The sequence below is a fragment of the Sycon ciliatum genome, chromosome 5, assembly GCF_964019385.1.
Source record: "Sycon ciliatum chromosome 5, ocSycCili1.1, whole genome shotgun sequence".
In the NCBI taxonomy this organism is placed as follows: domain Eukaryota; kingdom Metazoa; phylum Porifera; class Calcarea; order Leucosolenida; family Sycettidae; genus Sycon; species Sycon ciliatum.
In genome coordinates this window covers 8,600,923-8,621,486 of record NC_088647.1, presented here as the reverse complement: position 1 = coordinate 8,621,486, position 20,564 = coordinate 8,600,923, and the positions used below count along the sequence as shown (strand labels likewise).

Below are 20,564 nucleotides of genomic sequence, written 5' to 3'. Positions count from 1 at the left end.
TGTCCTCACCCACTTACTGAGGTGTGGTGAGCCCATAAGTGGGATCATTTCAAGTCCACCCTAGTTTGGGGATTTCAGGGGGTGTCGGCCGTTGGGTGGTTCAATGGCCAATTGAGTCATCTTTCCAAGATTCCTTTTGAGTCTCTCTCCCCTCTCCCGGGGAGACCCACGTGACCAGTTTTGGCAGTGAGCAACACGTATAAGTACAAGTACAAGTATGTGCCACCACAGGAGGAGAACACTAACGGTGTGAAGGAGCCATGCTGGACTTCATTGACACGTTCACCGTAAGCACGCTTCTTCTCGCCTTCAAACCTTCCGTAGAGGGAGGCGGAGGGGAGAGACTTGGCACGATAGCTTGACGCGTGGAGATAAAACACCCTTGTACATACACATGTATTGAAGAATGCGCTACGGCTATCAGTGCAGAATACCTTCATCCGCAGGTCGGCACGGTCATCAGGATCAGTGTTGGCTGACCGCCACCGATGGTGAAAGGTTTCGCCAGCTAGGGGCTGCAATGGTGGCTCCACCTCCACATCATGATGGAGCTCCTTCATGCGCAACGCGAGGAAGTCGTGGAATCATTGTGTCGAGTGTGCCTGATGTGGATGAACCCCGACAGCTTGCATTTTTGGCATGGTCGCCTGAAAACGTACTACTAGTACTAGTACTAGTACATGACTTTATTTTATTGTACTACCCAGGCTGTAGCCTGTAGGGCAGATTGTAGTAGAATGATGTTGAGGTCCATACTAGTACAATCATGTACATAATACTACTACTACTAGTACTACTAGAACTGTTGGAGATGTAGAAGGGTTAGCGACGGGACTTACCCCCCGGCCTTCAAGGAATCATTCGATCAAGAATCTGATGATCGTGCACGCGATAGTGGATGACTACACTGTACACAGTACAGTCAGTCATACCATGACCAGATCTACCAGTCCACAGCCGGGCATAGGCGCCTAGGCATGGATAGGGCCCAGGCCAGGGTAGATCTACCCGCGCGGATATGGTACGACACACGCGTGCTCCACATGCGTGCCAGCCTCTACCTGACCAGCACAATAATTATTATGGGCTGATTTCATCAGCAATGCGACTGCATGCACTTGGTTGCTTTTTTCCGCCACTAGCGCTGTGGGCATGGAATAGCAGTGTGGAGGAACGCCGCAATGGGCTTGGACTTGGACAGGTATTGCAATTAGTATTAGTTAGCTACTTACAACTACTTCAATATGCTCTAAAGCGGTGGTAGTGGCTGTGATTCCGTATCGCGACCAGATATTTACTGTAACAATAATAGAGTTAGTCGAGTTCGTGGATCGTGTGCATACGTGCAATGGAGATAGTAGGTTGTTGCAGCTGGACCACCGTCCTAGCGCCGCTGGCCGGGATCCTCTTGTTTATATGGCTGGCCAAGAGAAGCAGGAGATCTTCCGTGAGTTGTGTTTGTGTGATCATTGGTCCCCATGACGCACTGTGCGCGTAACGCTGTATTTACAGGGCACCAAATTATTGGCATGGGACTTCCAATATGCAATGTGGAATGAAGGAAACTTAAAAAAAATCTTTATCATGATGTGCAATGTTCAGAATCCTGTATATCCTGTGTGCTGATGAAATAGTTCAACTAAACATTCGTTGACATGCACAAAGTCATGCAGACAGATGCGTCTGGACGTCCAAGAGCTTATGGGCGATTTCGAGATCGGGTAAATTCGACACCAGCATGATTGTGACTTTCATCAAGGTCATGTTTGTGTACAAAAAGTGTGTTATTGTAATGGGGCTAGGTTCGTACCAGTAGAGAACATCGACAAATTTAGCCACAGTACCTACTGGAAGGCATTCTAAATATAATTCTAGCTTCCCCTCCAGCCATGACTGGACATAGTAACATGCAGTAGTCAGGGGCGTCGGAAGGTATTTTAGTGTGGTACGGTCAGCCATCTCAAGTACAATTTACTCGTGGAGGAAGGGTGGCTGAGCCGAAAATTTTGGAAGTTTAGAGCCCAAATCACTGCATTTTATTGAATCACGGGGTACTTGGGGCAAATAGTTGTACGGTCAATATCGTAGTGACCGTACCGTGTGCGAAGCCCCTGGAAGTACATTGTCACCAGCCAATATCCAGCAAACCGTGGGCAGGAATGGTAATCCTGCCCTGAACGAAAGTGAAATGTGCCCCCCCCCCCCCTGCCAACACACACCATGTACCCATACACCCCCCCCCCCCCCCCCACACACACACACACAAGGGGCAATCCTGAACGAAGTGGCGTGGACAGAATCCATTGTGTTGGTCTTGTTCAAGGGACATCGTATGTTCACGATCCATTTCCACTTTGAAGACCGCAATCCCACCTGGCCGCTGGGAAGTCTTTGTGGAAGAAAGACTGGTATTTTTCATTCCGCTGGTTCCTAACACATATGTGTATGTCATAATGACTTAAGTCGTAAAATTATCACTTACATACGTTGACGTACTACCCTGTTCAATCGCGGGTAGTGACAATTGTCGATAGTGATCAAATCACACTTCTTCAAACACCCGCAACGCTATGACAGATCTCTACCTGTATTGCTGTGCTTTCCAGCAGGGTAATCTGCCGCCACAGATCAAATCACCGGTACCTTTCATCGGCTGTGCCATTAAGTTTGGCGAGAACCCCATCAAGTTCCTGCTGGATGCGTATGACAAGGTAGGTGAACACGCGAGGCAGTACGCCAGAGTAGCATGTGATTTCATTCTGATTGGGCAAATCCAACTCTCAGCCAAACAGCTTCGGCACAAAGAACAGTACTGGTGTAGTACCAGAATCAACTCTGTTCAATGCTGTATGATGCCACGGTGCAATAGCCTGTAATTCACTGTACACACACACACATGTACATGCACATGTACTGTATTTGCTCACTGCCATGACTGGTCACGCGAGTCTCCCACGAAGAGGGGAGAGAGATTCAAGGGAATGTTGGCTCAGTCGGTAGAGCATGAGACTCTTAATCTCAGGGTCAGGGGTTCGAGCCCCGCGTTGGGCGCCAAATGTTGTCAGCTAAACCAAGACAAACTGGGCTCCTCTTGGGCGACTGCGCCACACACCAAAAAGGCCAAGTTACTTTAGTTTATAGAGAGTATTATTCAGTTCCTTCTCTGAGGAGACGACGAGACAACTGACACCGATACAAGACCAGGCAAGGGAATATATTGTGAAGACGTGAGGAAAAGTGCGGCGGTGGACGCGAAACAGGTGCCCGTGCGTAATACAACCAGTCCCCAACGGGAAATGAGACCAAGACGGCAGACGACCAAATACAATGGAGACAAGACGGGAAAGTGCGTATAAAATGGGGACAAGACGAGACAGTGCATATACGGAGGGGACAGAAGACGGTGCAGCCGCATGTACACAGGAGTCAAAGACAGCGCAGCAGCGTATACCACGATTCAGCAGCATGTACACCAAAGAGACACAAACGCAGCAGCATGTACGACAAAGAGCTACATGCGCAGCCGCATGTACAACGGAGAGCTACAAGCGCAGCCGCGCGCACAACAGATGACTCAATTGGCTATTAAACCGCCCAACGGCCGACACTCCCCGATATCCCAAAACTCTGGGTGGAATTGAAAATGATCCAACTTTTGGGCACACACACATACAAACACACGCGCGCATGTACACACACACACACACATACGCCCCTAGCATTAGCTAACCTTTATCTCGTAATGTGTCCATAGATGGAAGCAACATTCAAATACAAACCAAGAAAACAGGTTCAAAATGCCTCTCGCCCTGTTTTATGTTGGTGCGTACTTGTCCTCATTCATTGGTTGATACTTCTCGGAGACCCTATTTAGACTACAGTCAACTTTGCGTATAACGACACTTGGCGGGGCATCAGAAAAGTGTCCTTATTCGCCAAGTGTTCTTATACCATTTGTATGTATTACAGTTAGATGGGACTTTGCTCTGGGCGAGGAAATTCTGTCGTTATTCGCGAATTGTCGTTATATCCGCAGTCGTTATTAGCAAAGTTGACTGTAGTTCCTTTTGTGATGTACATGTTCTTGCCTATGGTATGTTTTTATACTGATGCGCAGCATGGTTCAGTGTTTCGTTTCCAAATGATGGGCAGTTCTTTCACGTATCTGGTTGGATCGGATGCAGTGTCGACATTTTTCAGCTCTAAGAATGAAGACTTGAACGCCGAGGAGGTATATTCACGTTTGACTACACCTGTGTTCGGCGAAGGTGTCTGTTACGACTGCCCTCATCAGGTATGTTACTTGTTGTCGTAGCTTCTGCTGTCACGGTCTTCGTCTTCCTGCATTCTTTAATCGTGTGTATGTGTGTGTGTGTGTGTGTGTGTGTGTGTGTGTGTGTGTGTGTGTGTGTGTGTGTGTGTGTGTGTGTGTGTGTGTGTATGTATGTGAGGGATTCACTGGCCAGAAAAAGCCACTTCATAGCTGTGTGGTGTACACCAGGCTAGATAGTGGCGGTCAATTCTTTCAGCCTTGTAAGCTGTTGAATGGTGCAATCCCAGCACAAGTTGCTGTGGCTCCTGCTGTGGCATCGCTATCATCTCCTCCGGTGATAGGCATCAAATGGTCGATGGCGCGTGTGTGTGTGTGTGTGTGTGTGTGTGCGATGGGCGTCCAATGGTCCAATGGTGTGTGTGTATATGTGTGTGTGTGTGTGTGTGTGTGTGTGTGTGTGTGTGTGTGTGTGTGTGTTGTGGTACTTCCATTTTACACCTTCACCATATTGGTATTATTGTTTGACACTATGCAGCGCTCTGCCTGTCTGCCAACAAGGGTGGCATCTCACTTGAAATAGTTAAAGGGGAAGTATACCCTAAAATCAATTTTTCACCAGTTGTAGTCTTCGGGATGCTGAGTCGAATGGTCTTGGTCCGAGGAAGCTGAGACGCTCCCGTCCTCCTTTATTGCCAATCGAACTCGAACACTTCCACCGAAACTGGGTGACTGCGCCCTACTAGATAGGGATTTGTATGCAAAAAGTCACTAAAAACGCCGTTTCGTTCTTATAAAAGCGCGGATGACCGTGATTGGTCCATATGTTGTAGCAGCACGACGTTCGCTTTGGCTAAAACCCTATCAACTAGGGAGAGCAATGGTTTGGTATGCTCCCCCCCCCCCCCCCCAACCAGCCAGTGCATAAGTCAATACAATATGCGTATATTACCTTGTCACCTTGGTGGATTGTTAGTCATAACTCGTATCTTATAGTTCCTTTTCTCTTTACATAATTATTACTATAGGCTCACTGTCCGAGTTTTAATACGTATTTGCATTTGTTTATAAGAAGAAAAGAGGACCAAAGAGCTACAAGTCACGCTATAATATCCACTCACACCACCAGTTACTTTACAATCAGCTCATGCGATAACATTACACGACACGGACAAACGGTACTTCCCCTTCTTATGTTATTTCTACTTGTATAACTTAGAACCTTCCAAGTTGGAAGGCTGTTGGAGTGCGCATCCAAGATGTGCTAGCGCTGGTTGCCAGTTAGGTGTAGAACGTCAGTACCGTTGGTCAGTGTCGTGCAATGTTATCGCATGAACTGATTGTGTAAAGTAACTGGTGGTGTTAGCGGATATTATAGCGTAACTTGTAGCTCTTTGGTCCACCATTCTTCTTATAAATAAATCCTTGGCTCTCCACCTGAGACTAATTTGTATTTGTATTAATGAATTCTGGTGGTGGTGGTGGTGGTGGTGGTGGTGGTGGTGGTGGTGGTGGTGGTGGCGTCCCACGGAAGCGGAAAGGTGGTTCTTGACCAGGGAGTTGTACGACTCCTTGTTCTTGACCTGCCCGGTACGCGAACCCGTCGAATTAATGAATTCTCCGCCGGCGTTGCACGAATACAGTACATGTTCTGCTAGCTCAAACTATTATTGGATGGAGCAAACCTGATTTCAGAACTGTTTCATACTTGCCCCATTGTTAGGTGTTTGCTATTATAGCTAGCCGCAAACTGTGTGGCATCATTACAATCATTTTGATGATGCTTGATGTTCTCGTTTTTGCAGGACTTTTTGGAGCAGAAGCGTATCTTCAAATCTGGACTGACAATAGCCCGCTTTGAGGCGTATGTTCCCCTAATCGTGGAGGAGACCAAAGACTACTTTGCGAAGTGGGGCGATCAGGGAAAACAGAGTAAGTAGGAAAGTTACCGCATTTTCTGGAGTAGGAGCCGCACTGGAGTATAAAGCCCCCCCCCCCTCCCTCCCCCTTTCTGCCACAAAATACAGACGTCTACCGTATTTACTATTTGTCACCGTGAATTTGATCATCGGAGTATAAGCCGCACACCCCTTTTTGGGGGGTGAATTTTGAGTGTTCAAAGTGTGGCTTATACTCCGGAAAATACGGTAGGTACTGGAAATAGGCTTACCACCTGTATGACTGTATCATTTCTTGCTGGGATGATAGCTATATCATAGCTCAGTGGTTCGAGCATTGCTGGCCTCAAGCGAAGGTCCCTGTTTGAATTGCTGGTAGTGATAGTCAATTTTTTCTTCAGATTTTTTCCCTTTTCAACTCCCTTTTAAACTATTGAGTGAGTGATTTTAGAAGCAATCATTGATCCATGCATTGTCTATATTACCATCTACTGTCGTGGACATGGATATCCGGTCGCACGTCTAGCGGCCCCAGGGCGCTGACCATGCGGCAGCCGTGAGTAAGCGGTACGAGCACACGTACACATTCATCTATGCGCTGCAGCACGCTGGTTGCATCGGAACAACATGTGCACTGCCTGCAACATTCTGTACGCGCTGAGGGCGCCGGCCCCGGTCATTCGACTGGATTTCCATGTCCACGACAGTCCATGCATTCTTAGGATGTTATGGTGCAATGCAATGACACTACATATCTATACAGACTTAGGCCCAAGTGGACCGATGCTTCTTGCTTGTGACTGTACAAGAAAGGTGCATGCCCTCACTATATGCCTATTGTAAGATGATCTCGATTTCGTCTCTTTTTTTGTTCAGACCTCTTTGAAGCTCTATCGGAGCTCATCATCCTCACAGCCAGCAGATGTCTACATGGTCAGTACCAGCCAGATGCCTGATTATGTCTTACTGTGTCTGACTGACATCATTGATACAAGCTACTGATAAGTAATCTACCACTGTTGGGCACCTTCTGCTTTCTGTGTACTGGTACCTGTGCACTGGTACCTGTGTTATAATTCCAGCAATGAGAGATGATAGTGGTAAAAGGACTTGAACGTTCACATTCACATTTCCACCTCATGTAGGGCTAACCCTAACATGACCGGACAACTGCTTGAATAATTGTAGGGTTCTATGCCAGCTTCAGCGTATAGTACTGCACCAGAATCCCTTCGCACAAATCATGTTGGGAATGCCCAAGTAAATAATAAAATACAATACAATACAAATACCAGAAGACCGCTTGCCACTTAACACACATCTTGTCTACAATGTAGGGATGTCCACAGGTAGTCGAGCACCCTTGATACTGGCCAGTATAAAAAGGGCATCCTTGATACTGGCCGGTATTAAAAAAAACAAAAAATCACGGTTCACGTGAGACTAGGCTGGAGGCTGAGTTGTCCGCCTCCGTAGGAGCGCTACCACCCTCTAGGATCAAGGCGCAGATGCAGCTCCTGAGGGGTGCAGCAAATCGGCCAGTATCAAAGGTACTTGTAAGATGAATTGTCAAAGCCCGAACTGGTGTTAGACCTCTTCATGGTCATCATCCTGTTTTCCTTTCCATCATGACACTGTACCTATCTGACTGACTTGCCCATATTGGGCACATAGGAATACTCTTATGGAGAGGATAATAATGAGCCTAAATTCATCCAGAGGAGACAGACTTTTGATATTACAGTGAAGCATTATGTTTCCGTAGTAACACCACCCAATAGGTACTCGTGTGGTCCGCGCCCAAAAGAAAATTACCCGAACCCGATGTCCGTGGAAACGTTACCCGACTCGGCCCGTGTTGCTTTCATTATCCAGAGCTCAACACATGCGCATCCTATGGGTTTAGTCTTGAGATAGCTACGACATTTCATATACATGTTACATGTGGCAGTGGTACATCAGTTTACTCCTCTCTTCCCCTTGCTGTTGTTTTGTCACCGTTTGATCTGCTGGTGGTGTTTAGGACCAGAAATCCGTGGTATCCTAGATGAGCATGTTGCTCAACTCTACAATGACCTGGATGGTGGATTCTCACACGAAGCATGGCTGTTGCCGGGTTGGTTGCCTCTGCCAAGTTTCAGGTATGATCTCAGCGTTAGGCATTGCAGATGCTGCAATTTTTTCTGACAACATTGTTTCGTTCCTACTAAAGGAACGTGTTTCCTCACTTGTGCTGGAGTATCTTACCCGATTCAGTGCTAACTCTGCTGCAAAGGGTTAATTTACAAGTGTGCGTGTATGTGTGTGTGTGTGTGTGTGTGTGTGTGTGTGTGTGTGCAATATTTGGAATGTTACTTCTCCCCTGTCCCCCACGACACAAAAATACGATGTATGTGTGCATGTGTATGCGAATGCAGGACGCGTGATAAGGCACACAAGGAGATGAAGAAGATCTTCTATAAGGTTAGTTACTACAAAGGCCTGTTTATATCGTAATGGATTGCCGAGATGCTGAGAAGTAGGACACACTTCAGGCTCTTGAACACTTTGAAAGTTTTCACTAGTATACTTTCATGCCTTATCATCAGATGAAATACAGGCAAAATCAAATGAACATGGACAATGGATTAAGTACAACAGCGAGGTGATAGGAACGGCATAAGATTGCAGAGACTGTGTGGTTTGGACCATCATTTGGAAATATTTGCAACAAAGTCTCAGCTAGGCGTCTTATGTCTCTTATGTGCCAAACATGTTCCAAGTGAGTCTTTACCCTGGTCACGTCAGTATTACATAATTGATCTGACCTATTGCAAGATGAAAGTGTCTGCTCCATACGTCGGTGCTCACCCTTCCTGCCGACTGACTTGATACTTGCGAAGCAGGGAGCGGTGCTTTCTTGCCGGTTTGCCGAGTGGAAGGTTCAACGGGCTACTCGTGTGCTCCGGACGCAGTCGTGAGTCAGTCAAGTATCAAGTCAGTCGGCAGGCAGCGCGAGCTCCAACGTATGGAGCAGACACTTTCATCACCAATTAGAGCCGATGTCGCAAATCTTAGCTGGTGCTATTCCATGACCTTACCAGTGACTTGTCACATGACCTCCCAGTTGTATAGAAATTGTGTGTACTGCATCCTACTGCACATGGTTCAAGCATGTGTTTTGCCATGTGCTCAAGTATTGGCCCTTGTCTCATCATACACCGCTTGCTGTGTGTGTGCTGTTCAGGCCATTGCTGATCGCCGGGCTTCCATTGCTTCAGGCACAGTGGGCCACACTGACATGCTACAGACTATCCTGGATGCAACGTACAAGTAAGTCATGGTACTATGTTACTATCCAGACAAACTGGGATGCTGGCTGACTGCAACTTGTTACGCCTGTGCATTTTGTTGAGGAGTAGATTAGGTGTTGTGCGTGGAATTGGTTCGTTGGGACTGGGGTCTGTTGTAGCCTACCCAATCCCAACTAGATCAGGACATTGCTTAGTATGGTGTGTGTGTGTGTGTGTGTGCGCGTGTGTGTGTGTGTGTGTGTGTGTGTGTGTGTGTGTGTGTGTGTGTGTGTGTGTGTGCAGTGGTATGTGCAGTCGATTTCCAATCGAGGGGTTGCGGGTTCAATTCCTGACGATTATGGTCGCACACGTCTTTCTTCTCTTTCTCATTCTCCTAGCTCTTTTTTCATTCTCCTGGGTGGTTACCAACAGCCAGTGTATGCCGGAGTATGCGGTGTGGCGTGTGTGTGTAAAAAAATGGAAAAATGAAAATAGGGATTCACTGGCCAGAAAAGGCCACTTCAATCAGCTGTGTGGTGTAGACCAGGCTAAAATTAGTGGCGGTCAATTCATCAGCCTTGCAAGCTGTTGAATGGTGTAATCCCAGCACATGTTGCTATGTCTAACATAGCTGTTCGCTATCATCGCTTCCGCGATGGGCATGTCTGAGTCTGAGGAACGGTTCAATTCTAATGCATATAGGGAGTACACTACTAGCTCTACCAGTATGTTTGACGCATGGAAGTTCCTAAACCGTTTACTTATCAGTCTCCTTCCGACTGGTGTTTCCCCTCACGTATAATTTTTGTTTTTGTTTTTACTTGTATCTACAACTTGTAGAGATGGGCGTGGTATGACTGATGATGAGATTGCTGGCATGTTGATTGGTCTGTTGATGGCTGGTCAGCACACATCCTCCACCACCAGTGCTTGGCTAGGATTCTACCTGGCACAGAACAAAGAATTCCAGGTACGGGTGTGGTGTGCACATGGTGGTGTGTAGAACAGGCGTATTATTATGACTTCGGCAATGGGCAAAAAGGAGTATGATTGTGTGTGCATCTGTGCGTGTAATTGTTTATGTGTGTACGCACACATGTGTTTTCCGTGTGTGTGTGTGTGTGAGAGAGAGAGAGAGAGAGAGAGAGAGAGAGAGAGAGAGAGAGAGAGAGAGAGAAAGAGAGATAAAGAGTTAAAGAGAGATTGTGTGTATGCATGCGTGCATGCACAAACTCATGCATGATAATGAGCCCACATGTACTCGTTCATATGTTTGTGCATGCATGTAAAACTAGGAATGATTTGCCAGATATTGTTTCACACTGCGATGATATTACTAGAAGTTTACCATAGGGCTTGAAAGTGGCACATCACAGCCAGCCCGGTGTCATGACAGCGCTGACCTATGGATCAGCTTTGTGTGGATCCATACAAGTTTGGGTGGTTTTCCTTCACACCATAGTGACACATCCACCGGTATTGACTGGACTGGGCAATCCCAGTCAGGGACCCACTCCTGATACAGAAAAAGAATCACACATGCAAGTGACACGAGGCGCCACTCACCTCATCCTCTACTTCACTATGTGCAGGGTGGATCCCAAAATTTGTTATATGGGCCTCAACCAGCGAAAACAGCCCTTAGGGTCAAATTTTCAAAATTCCTTTTTGGTTAGAAATTTGTTGAAACACATCTACTGAAGGACCTCAGCCAAGAAAAAGTTCAATATTCCGATTCAAAACGGGTGTATACACCAATATAAAAGATGTACTCCAAATTGGTGCAATGTATGTATACGATGTATCTGCACAATAAATATTCAGCATTCTAAGGTGGGTAGGCAGCTTGAATACCTTTGAAATAGTGCAGTAAGCAGCTAGAATGCCAAAGAATAGCTGAAGAGTGCGGAGACATGATCGACTTATTTGCAGCTGCATCCTGCGAGTCGTTCCGCAATGTCTTCCATTTCTTCCTCCGCAGATGACGACACGACGTCGCTGCCGTCACTAGCCCCAGACTCAGAATTTATCTCAGGTGATGACTCCTCATCTTCCGACTCTGACGAGTCATCGACCACCTTGAGCCGCAACGCAGCAGGAGATGACGGCTGCGATTCCGCCTCGCTGTCGACATCGATGTCGGAACCAAAGGACGTCTCATCGTCACTCTGAACTTCAGCGGCTACTTCAGCATCCACTCCCCACCAGGCTCGAGCTAGCTGTACACAATGACTGCCGTGTGTGCTCTGCGAGCAGCTCTGGCGTCCGCAGCCATCGCAACAAGATCAAGGAACACTCGAGTCGCCACTCGACACCACTTCAACTAACTAACTTCAAATAAATTCAAGCAAGGAGTTCAAGAAGAGCTCGTCGCGCTGTTCGTAGCGCGATCAGAAAATCGTTGAACGTCACAAATCGACCTTTTTCTTGAAAAAATTACGAAACCTCTAAGCCTAAGGGTCGTTTTCGCTGATTGCGGCTCATATGTCGTTAGATTTAGCACTGGGATAGGTTAGAGGCGTAGACAGGGAAACAATACTCGGGCTTACATGTGTTCTGCCACATGTGTGATGTAAAATAGAAGTTTCTTTATGAATTATGTGTCAGTTCAGAAGTCAACGGACAGCCTTCTTTCGACTACATGCATTTCTTATTGCATGGCTGTTGCTACCTCTGGCGTCAACACTTTCAAGTCCTCTTGGAAATAGACCCAGAGGAACGTTATGTTTCGCTCTATTCAAACACACACTTTTATGAAATTCCGGCAATGGGGAGATTTTTATTTTGATCCAACTTCTGATCCGACATGTACACATTTTCCTGTGTTGTTTAAAAAAGACAATTTCAAACACACACTTTTATGAAATTCCGGCAATGGGGAGATTTTTATTTTGATCCAACTTCTGATCCGACATGTACACATTTTCCTGTGTTGTTTAAAAAAGACAATGATGGTTGTATTGTATGGTGTGGTTGTGTGCTTGGTGTCCAGGACCAGTGCTTTGAAGAAGTTCACGAGCGCGTTGGTGACTGCGAGTCTCTAGATGGGGTATGTGTTGGCATTTTTTTTCTGCTTTTCTACGGGCATAATGCCATGGCTTTCCCTCAACTGATTTGTTAGTCGGGGTGAGCAAACGAATTACGCGGATAGAAAGATAAATCCTTTGAGGATAAAGAAATAGTATGCTGACTCTGCTTCTCTACTAAGGCGTAATGCAGTTGGTTGAATGTGAGATTCCTTTGATATCAGGATCATGGGTTCACGCCCCACATTAGGCACCATTGTTGAGATACGATAATACACATGCCATCACTCACACTACAGGTGCGAGGTATGGGCAGGTTGGGAAGGATATTAGTGCTGGGGAAATGACAAGGGATATTTTAAAATATGGTGAAAAAGGAGGAGGACAACAGTCATGTTACGAGTCATGACTAACTGCCCACCAACGTAACCAGATCTTATACAGTCAGCGAGTGCGACAAAATGGCACAAAACTGACATGTATAAGATCTGGTTACATTGGTGGACAGTTAGTCATAACCCGTAACATTTTGTCCTTCTCCTTTTTTCCATAATTTAATTGGCTCACCATCCGATATTTTAATATTAACTGGTTTAAGGGAATGACACAACCGGGAAAAGTCTAACGAAAAACTTGACTGTCACCACCAGGATTCTTTGAATTCTTTGAATAGGAATATCCCTGAAGACTATGTTGTATTATCAAGGGAAGGGAGAGAGAGAGACAGAGACAGCGAGGGACGATTGACTAAATCATGATACAGTGTAATAGGAATCACAAAGAGGCTCTTCAAGCCTGTGTCACGGCATGAGACTGACATGTATATAAAGACTGGTTACCTTGGAAACCCGGTCTCAGGGATCTAGCGAGTGGATTGCCAGTGATATTGATGGGTGTGTACTGTGTAGGAGAAAGTGCACCCTTACTGTAGATGTAGTTAGCGATAGTCTTCTCTTTGCTTGGTCATACCAGACGTGTGAGTAGCTGCTCCACAAAGGAGCATTTCGCCATGTTTCTCCTGCATGTTTCAATAACATCTCTCGAATACATGCTTTACTTTTTCGGTTTTCGATCTTTTCAGACATGAATAAAAATCTTAAATGGTGTTGAAAACTGGTGTCATTAATAGCACATGTTGGTAGGAAGTTGGAACGGTGTTGGTGGCATTGAAGTATGTAGTTCTTATTGACACACTGCAATGTCTTATTGACACACTGCAATGTCTTATGGACACACTGCAATATTGTGGAATTTGTCTCTACAGCTGTAAGTCATCACAAGTGTCACGTTCCTGCACTCTTTTGTTCCATTTTCTCTTCAGCTGAAGGATTGTGCGTTCCTGGAGATGTGCCTGCGTGAAACATTGCGCCTGCGACCTCCACTCATGACTGTCATGCGCTTGGTGAAGACCCCACAGGTATGGTGACAAGCCGCACGCTAGATCAAGGCATTGGTTCCTTCCGTTGATCTGCATGATGCGTCACTTGCAAGTTGTTGTGTCTGTGCGGAGAGATTTCTTTTTCGCGCAAGAATCGCCTAGATCCATTGCTGAAAGGCTAGCGGTTTTAAGCTGGACCTTCAATCTCTATAATCTATGGTACATTGCAGAGGGAACTCTTCATTCAGGAATAGCTTGCTTGTATCTGAGGAAGAATATCTGAGAGAGCTTGGTGCTAACCTTCCTAGTCAGCGTACTATAGAATAGCAGTCAGTGGTTGTAATCTTACCTAGTTTCTTTGCCCTGTTCTCCTTTTTCTTTCACAAAAAAATATTTCCCTGCCGCTTGCACCTGTTCGATTGCTTGTTTCTGTGAGCAGAAAGTGCTCGGGTTTGACATTCCAGTCGGAGAGCAGGTGTGTGTGTCGCCGTCCATCAACCATCGTCTGGAGAAGAACTGGAAGGATGCGAACACATTCTCTCCAGACAGGTTAGTGTACTGGTTCAGTGCTTGACGAGCGAAGTTTAATCTCCTGCATGGACATGTAGCTGTGCAGCAGTGCGGTCTTCACTACCCCGCCCAGTTAGTATAGTGTCTGTGTGTATCCGCTGCACTGCCCAGCACGGGCCGTAGTGTATGTGTGTATCCGCTGCACTACCCAGCACGGGCCGTAGTGTCTGGGTTGTGCAATTCCGGAAATGGTATATTCACGAGCTGGGACTACCCATACCACCATTGTCCGTGCATGCATTGCAGCACGTGCCCTGGGAGCTAAGACATGATATTTTGGCGTATGCACCCATCTTTTAGTCGTTGCAACTTATATAAAGAGTCTTCAGTGGAGAAAAATAATATTGAAAGTAGATGAGCAGTTGAGGCAAGTGGAATCCGTGCCGATGTGCAAGTACACTATCAGCGGTGTGCATTGGTTTTGAGAACATCATGCATGGATGCTGTATAGAGTTTGATGACATCATGCACGGATGCTGTAGATAGTTTGATGACATCATGCAAGGATGCTGTGTAGAGTTTGATGCATCATGCACGGATGCTGTATATTGTTTGATGACATCATGCACGGATGCTGTAGATGGTTTGATGACATCATGCACGGATGCTGTAGATAGTTTGATGACATCATGCAAGGATGCTGTGTAGAGTTTGATGACATCATGCACGGATGCTATAGATAGTTTGATGACATCATGCAAGGATGCTGTGTAGAGTTTGATGCATCATGTACGGATGCTGTAGATAGTCTGATGACATAATGCACGGATGCTGTAGATGGTTTGATGACATGCACAGATGCTGTAGAGAGTGATCAGGACGTCAAGGCCGAGTGACCTTCGGCGATGCAAGTGTGCTTCGGTCCGGAATTCACTCAAAGAAATCAAAGAGAAATCAAAATCTTGGTGTAAATGTGTGTGCATGCGTGTGCTTGAACCGTTACACTGAACTGCTGTGCCAGGGTAGGGAACGGTAGGGAAGGAAATTACTTAAACAGTGTGGTCAGTTCAGTGCATTTTTATCATGTAGTGATGTAGCTGTGTGCAGCTGCGAGTAGATAGCACCACAGCTATGGAGAGCAAGCCTTCTACTAATCCAGCGATCTCGACAGGGGGTTCCAGTAACTGAATATCTGATATATGTACTGTCGTGGACATGGAAATCCAGTAGAATGACCGGGGGCCAGCACCCTCAGAGCGTTGCATGCAGTTCACATGTTCGACCAGCGCGCTGCAGCGCATAAATGCACGTGTGTAGACCTACCACGTACCCACGGCTGCATGGCCAGCGCCCTGGGGCCGCTAGACGTGCGACCGGATTTCAATGTCCACGACAGTACATGGACACGCGCATATGGTTACCAGTAGTACATCTACGAAATGTAGGAGGTTCCGTGGAACCCCTCCTGGATCCCCTCCTGGAACCCCTCCTGGAACCCCTCCTGGAACCCCTCCTGGATCCCCTCCTGGAACCCCTCCTGGATCCCCTCCTGGAACCCCTCCTGGAACCCCTCCTGGAACCCCTCCTGGATCCGTCCCTGTAATCATCACATATGTCGTCAGTTTAATCCGACGAACTGTTGCTCTCCTCGCCACTCCACACAACAACAAAAGACTCGTGCACACTGGGAGAGAGCGTTTTCTCTAACTTGCTTTCAGTAAGGTGACGGGAGAACTGCGCTCCAACAAAACGGACAAGAGAATATATTATGGGGACGTGGAGAAAAGAGGGGAAAAAGTGGGGTGAGGGATACTAAAGAGGTGCCTGTGCAAAGTACAACAAGGCCTGAACAGGACGGGAGACAAAGACGAACGACGGGGAAATACGACGGACACAAGACGGCAACCAAACAAATACAACGGAGACAAGACGAGAAAATGTGTATGCAACGGGGACGAGATTAGAAATAATGCTTCTGACATGTCACATGACAATCGACATGGCAACAGCGAATCCTAGCGCGACTTGCCGTGCTTTGAATCAGCCACTGAAGACCTGTGAGCGCTTGCAGGTCTCCGATTTTCCAATCGGAGCACGCCCAGGCGTGCTCCGATTGAATCGGAGCACGCCTAGGCGTGCTCCGATTCAGCCATCAGAGGCCGCTTTTTTTTTTTTTCGGGCGTGTCGGAGACAGCGATCATGGGGACGACGGGACATCGCCAGGTCCAGTCGTTGACCGCATATGCCAACAGGAATTCAGAACAAAAGAGAAAAGAGATGGCTGCAGTTCTGGATGGAGAGTCTCCAACTGCAACCAATGCTGCTACCCGTGCTCTTACAGCGCCAACAACGAGCGTTCAGCGATCACAGCAGCAGACTGAGTTCCACGATCCCGACATTGATGAGTACATCGCAACTTGTGACCCAACAGTGCAATCCCCAACTCACCAGCGGTCTCTGATGCAGAAAGCTACGAAGACCATCAACTTTTCCGGAGCTCAGTTTGGTGCAAACTGCAATGTTCACCTGCACCTGTAGGCTGTAGGCTGTAGTCACTGCGAAGAAGAGAAGCTGAACTGACCTGGTTTTTAGCTGACTAGACCGCCCTTGTTTTATCTCTGTGTTGTGACTGTGTACATTAGTCATTATGTAACATGTCTGAAGTACTAAACTGGCGACTAGTTGTGTTCCTTGTCTGGTCTAGTGTGCGTGCCTTGAGTAGGTACTAGGTATGTGTGAAGTACTACATGTAGTAGTACTAGTAGTACGAAGTAGTTCGTGCAATGCATGTCAGAAATGGTATCAAAGCATTCGTACTCGGACTCAAGTGCTAGAATCGGAGCCCTCCGCGCTAGCGCGCGTCGGGCTCCGATTCCGCACTTTCGTCCTCGTACTCATGCTCGATTCCATACATACGGAGGGGACAGAAGACGGTGCAGCGGCATGTACAAAGCATTCCAAGACAGCGCAGCGGCGTGTACCACGGGTCAGCAGCATGTACGACACAGAGACACATACGCAGCCACGTGTACGACAAAAGAGACACAAGCGCAGCCACATGTACGACAAAGAGACACCCGCGCAGCCGCATGTACGACACAGAGCTACAAGCGCGACCACATGTACAACACCGGCATAGGCTCATGATTTTCTTGGCTTTGGACTTGGTTTTGTTCAGATTCATGGAGCGATTGGAGGGTGAGCAGAAGTTTGCCTACGTGCCATTTGGAGCTGGTAAGTTTAGTAGGAATGACTGATTCTCACAGTCCATTTCAATGATAAACATTGGTGATTTGACTCGCAGTTTGGGCTGAATTCAATCCCCAAAGCGAGGTTTCAAATTCGTAGTGGATTGGATTTTCCATTCCGTACATTGAGGTGCATGAAACCAACTCTGAATACACAAAACCTGGCTGAAAAGCTGATATTGATTGTTCTGACCTGACAAGGAAGAAATAGACCCTCTAACACAAACATGTTTTAAACCTGAACATTTCCTGAAAGCATTTTTTTGTGAACCTCTTCAGAGGGTCCATGCATTTCTCCCTCTTCATGTCAGACAATCAACGTTTTTCGGCCAGGTTGCAAGTCCAGGTTTTAATGAATATTCAAGAAATCCCTTTTTGGGATGGACTACATCTGTGCAGACCCTGCATTGCCCCTACGCATCGGTGATGCAGGAGACCCTTTTCACTCTGTAATCACAGCCGATTTGTGAGAGCCTCGCTTGTAGGATGTAGTCAGGCCTCATCTGTAGATACGCAGGGGACTGGTTCACTGGTGCTGGTCAGCGGAATTCGGGTAAAGTAGCACCTCATTCGAGTGCACAGGCTAGGTCCATGTAGGAAGAGTCCTGTGCCGTTTTATTCATGACGTCAAATTTCTCTGGCCAGGACTCTACTTGGACTCTGTGGAAAGTGGGCATAGAGAGCCTTGCCTGTTGACTTAAAATACCAATGTCCCTGTGGCTACATTAGCCTAGTCTACAAGTTTCCATGCTTTTGCTCTTGTGCATTTCTTTGGGTTGATGGAACGAAAGTTATTAAATTTTTATTTTGACCCCTTTCTGTCCACCTGGTGGGATTTTGAGCAGGTGTGCGTGTGTGAAAAAGCCCAAAACCTGACCACCAACCCCTCTCCCGAAAGGATTACTTTTATAGCCTGAAACTTCACACCTGACATGTGGTCATCAGCCAATCAGAGTTTAGGAATTGTTTATTCCCGTAGCTAACTGTTATGCAGAAGACGTTACTTCAATAACGTATGGCGCTAGCCAGGGTCCACACAGCTTTAATTTGGTGTTTGTGTGTTTGTGTCACGCCTGGCGCTATCCCGTATCTGTCCCGTACCGTACCGTACCATCAAATACAGCTGGCCACATACAGCTGGCCGCAATATTCAAATAGGGCTTTCAAACGCAAGATCATAACGTGAAGCAACGTGAAGCAACTTGGTAGAATGAGTATGAATGCGAAGTGTATGGGGGAATGCATGTAGGGCGATAGTGCGGGTTCGAATCCCAGGTTATGCTTTTTTTTGCCTAGGTCATCAAGGCGGTAGACGGTGTCGTATTACCCTCGACCGTACCTGTCCCGTACTGTACCGTGCCATCAAAGACGGCTCGCCACAATGCATATTCAAATAGGGCTTTCAAATGCAAGATCATAACGTGAAGCAACTTGGAAGAATTAGTATGTATGCGAAGTGTATCGGGGGATGCATGCAGGGCGATAGTGCGGGTTAGAATCCCAGGTTATATCTAAAAAAAAATGGAAAATTTATATTTTTGTCTAGGTCATCAAGGCCAAAAAGCATAGCGTAGGGCCCTGAGCTTCCAAGCTCTCTCGTTTTTGGCTTGCTGAAGAAAAACAAGCCGGAAATTTCTATCAGAGAATTTCTATTAGAGAAGAAAATCCAAAATCCCCTAGAATAATTACTTTTGTAGCCTATCCTGGATCTGAAATCTGCACCTGAAATGAATTACAGATTTCTTCTCTGGTAGAATTATCCAGCTTCTTTCTCCTCAGCCATCAGAAAGCCAAGAGGATAAAACTCTGATTGGTTGACCAATCATTTCAGGTGTGAGGTTCACAGCCAGCATAGGCTATAAAAGTAATCATTCCAGGAGGGGATGGTGGTCGGGGTTTGGGATGGCAGAATTTTAAATTTTCTTCTCCTGTAGAATCCGGCTTCTTTCTCCTTCGTCCACCGCCCTCAGAGTTCAGCTATTTTTTTAGCTTGCTGATGGCTGAACTCTTGTTGTATCTGCTTTTATAAGGAGAAACAAGCTGGAAATTTTTATCGGAGAAGAAAATCAAACAATTCTGGGGGGGGGGGGGGTGTATACCCTTCCATCTGGATTAAGAAAATCTCAGGCACTGAATGGATTTCAAACTCGAAGAAAATCAAACAATTCTGGGGGGGGGGGGGGTGTATACCCTTCCATCTGGATTAAGAAAATCTCAGGCACTGAATGGATTTCAAACTCTAAATCAAGTAAATTCTAAATTCTCTCTACAGGCCGACACCGCTGCATTGGCGAGTCCTTTGCTTATGTGCAAATCAAGACCATCTGGTGCACCCTGCTGCAGATGTACGAGTTTGAGCTAGTGGATGGCTACTTCCCTGAAATCAACTTCCGCACAATGATCCACACACCGACTAACCCGTTCGTTCATTACCGGCGACGCAAGACCGCGTAAACTGGTCTCACCTCCTCTCAACAAGCAATTTTAAACCCCTGTATACATCATAGTTATACTATTTCTGTAGGTGTTAAACCACTGTACATATCACAATTATACTATTTCTGTAGGTTCCTGGCACTGAATGAGGAGTGCTTGCGTTACACTTTACACAACATTGTCACATCTAGCAGATAAATTATTTCTTATCAAAATTGTTCTGGTCAGAGCACAGATATGACATAGTTATAGTATTTAAAAATTGTTGTTTTCTATATTCACCCCGTCCCTGGCAAACTATTCGGAGAAATCTACCTGGCCGTTTTGTCACGGAAAGGTGATTTGTGATGAGATTTTAGAGCTTCTTTGTCGGCAGCTGACAATGGAGACCTTCTACTGATTGCAGTTGCCGTGGAAACGTACTGCTATCACCAGATATTTCACCCTGCATTTTGCCTTCCCCCTGTAAATTGTTCGGATCGTGACTTGATTATTTCTCAGTGAAGCAAGGCTGAATGAAAGGTCA

General features: G+C 46.5%; 1 protein-coding gene across 2 annotated transcripts; it reads left to right on the top strand.

Annotated features, from left to right (window-relative positions):
* Nucleotides 1-1,133: 1,133 nt before the first annotated feature.
* On the top strand, nt 1,134-20,564 carry LOC135817456 (lanosterol 14-alpha demethylase-like). Of its 2 annotated transcripts, none has more exons than XM_065330648.1 (14): nt 1,134-1,447; nt 2,610-2,711; nt 4,118-4,294; nt 6,076-6,202; nt 7,045-7,101; nt 8,192-8,309; nt 8,586-8,631; nt 9,395-9,480; nt 10,281-10,410; nt 12,433-12,489; nt 13,788-13,883; nt 14,284-14,393; nt 17,533-17,588; nt 19,875-20,564. In XM_065330648.1, exons 1-14 carry the CDS (start codon nt 1,349-1,351, stop codon nt 20,054-20,056), a joined length of 1,443 nt encoding a protein of 480 aa, XP_065186720.1. In that variant the 5' UTR covers nt 1,134-1,348; the 3' UTR covers nt 20,057-20,564. The 2 variants fall into 2 exon arrangements, with proteins under 2 accessions (XP_065186720.1, XP_065186719.1); XM_065330647.1 differs by having other exon boundaries at nt 2,607-2,711.

Excerpts from the sequence above, each read along its gene's own strand:
- LOC135817456 (XM_065330647.1), top strand. The coding sequence starts at position 1,349 with ATGGAGATAGTAGGTTGTTGCAGCTGGACCACCGTCCTAGCGCCGCTG. Across the intron at positions 7,102-8,191 it reads AGCCAGCAGATGTCTACATG|GACCAGAAATCCGTGGTATC; the intron begins GTCAGTACCAGC and ends GGTGGTGTTTAG. Across the intron at positions 12,490-13,787 it reads ACTGCGAGTCTCTAGATGGG|CTGAAGGATTGTGCGTTCCT; the intron begins GTATGTGTTGGC and ends TTTTCTCTTCAG.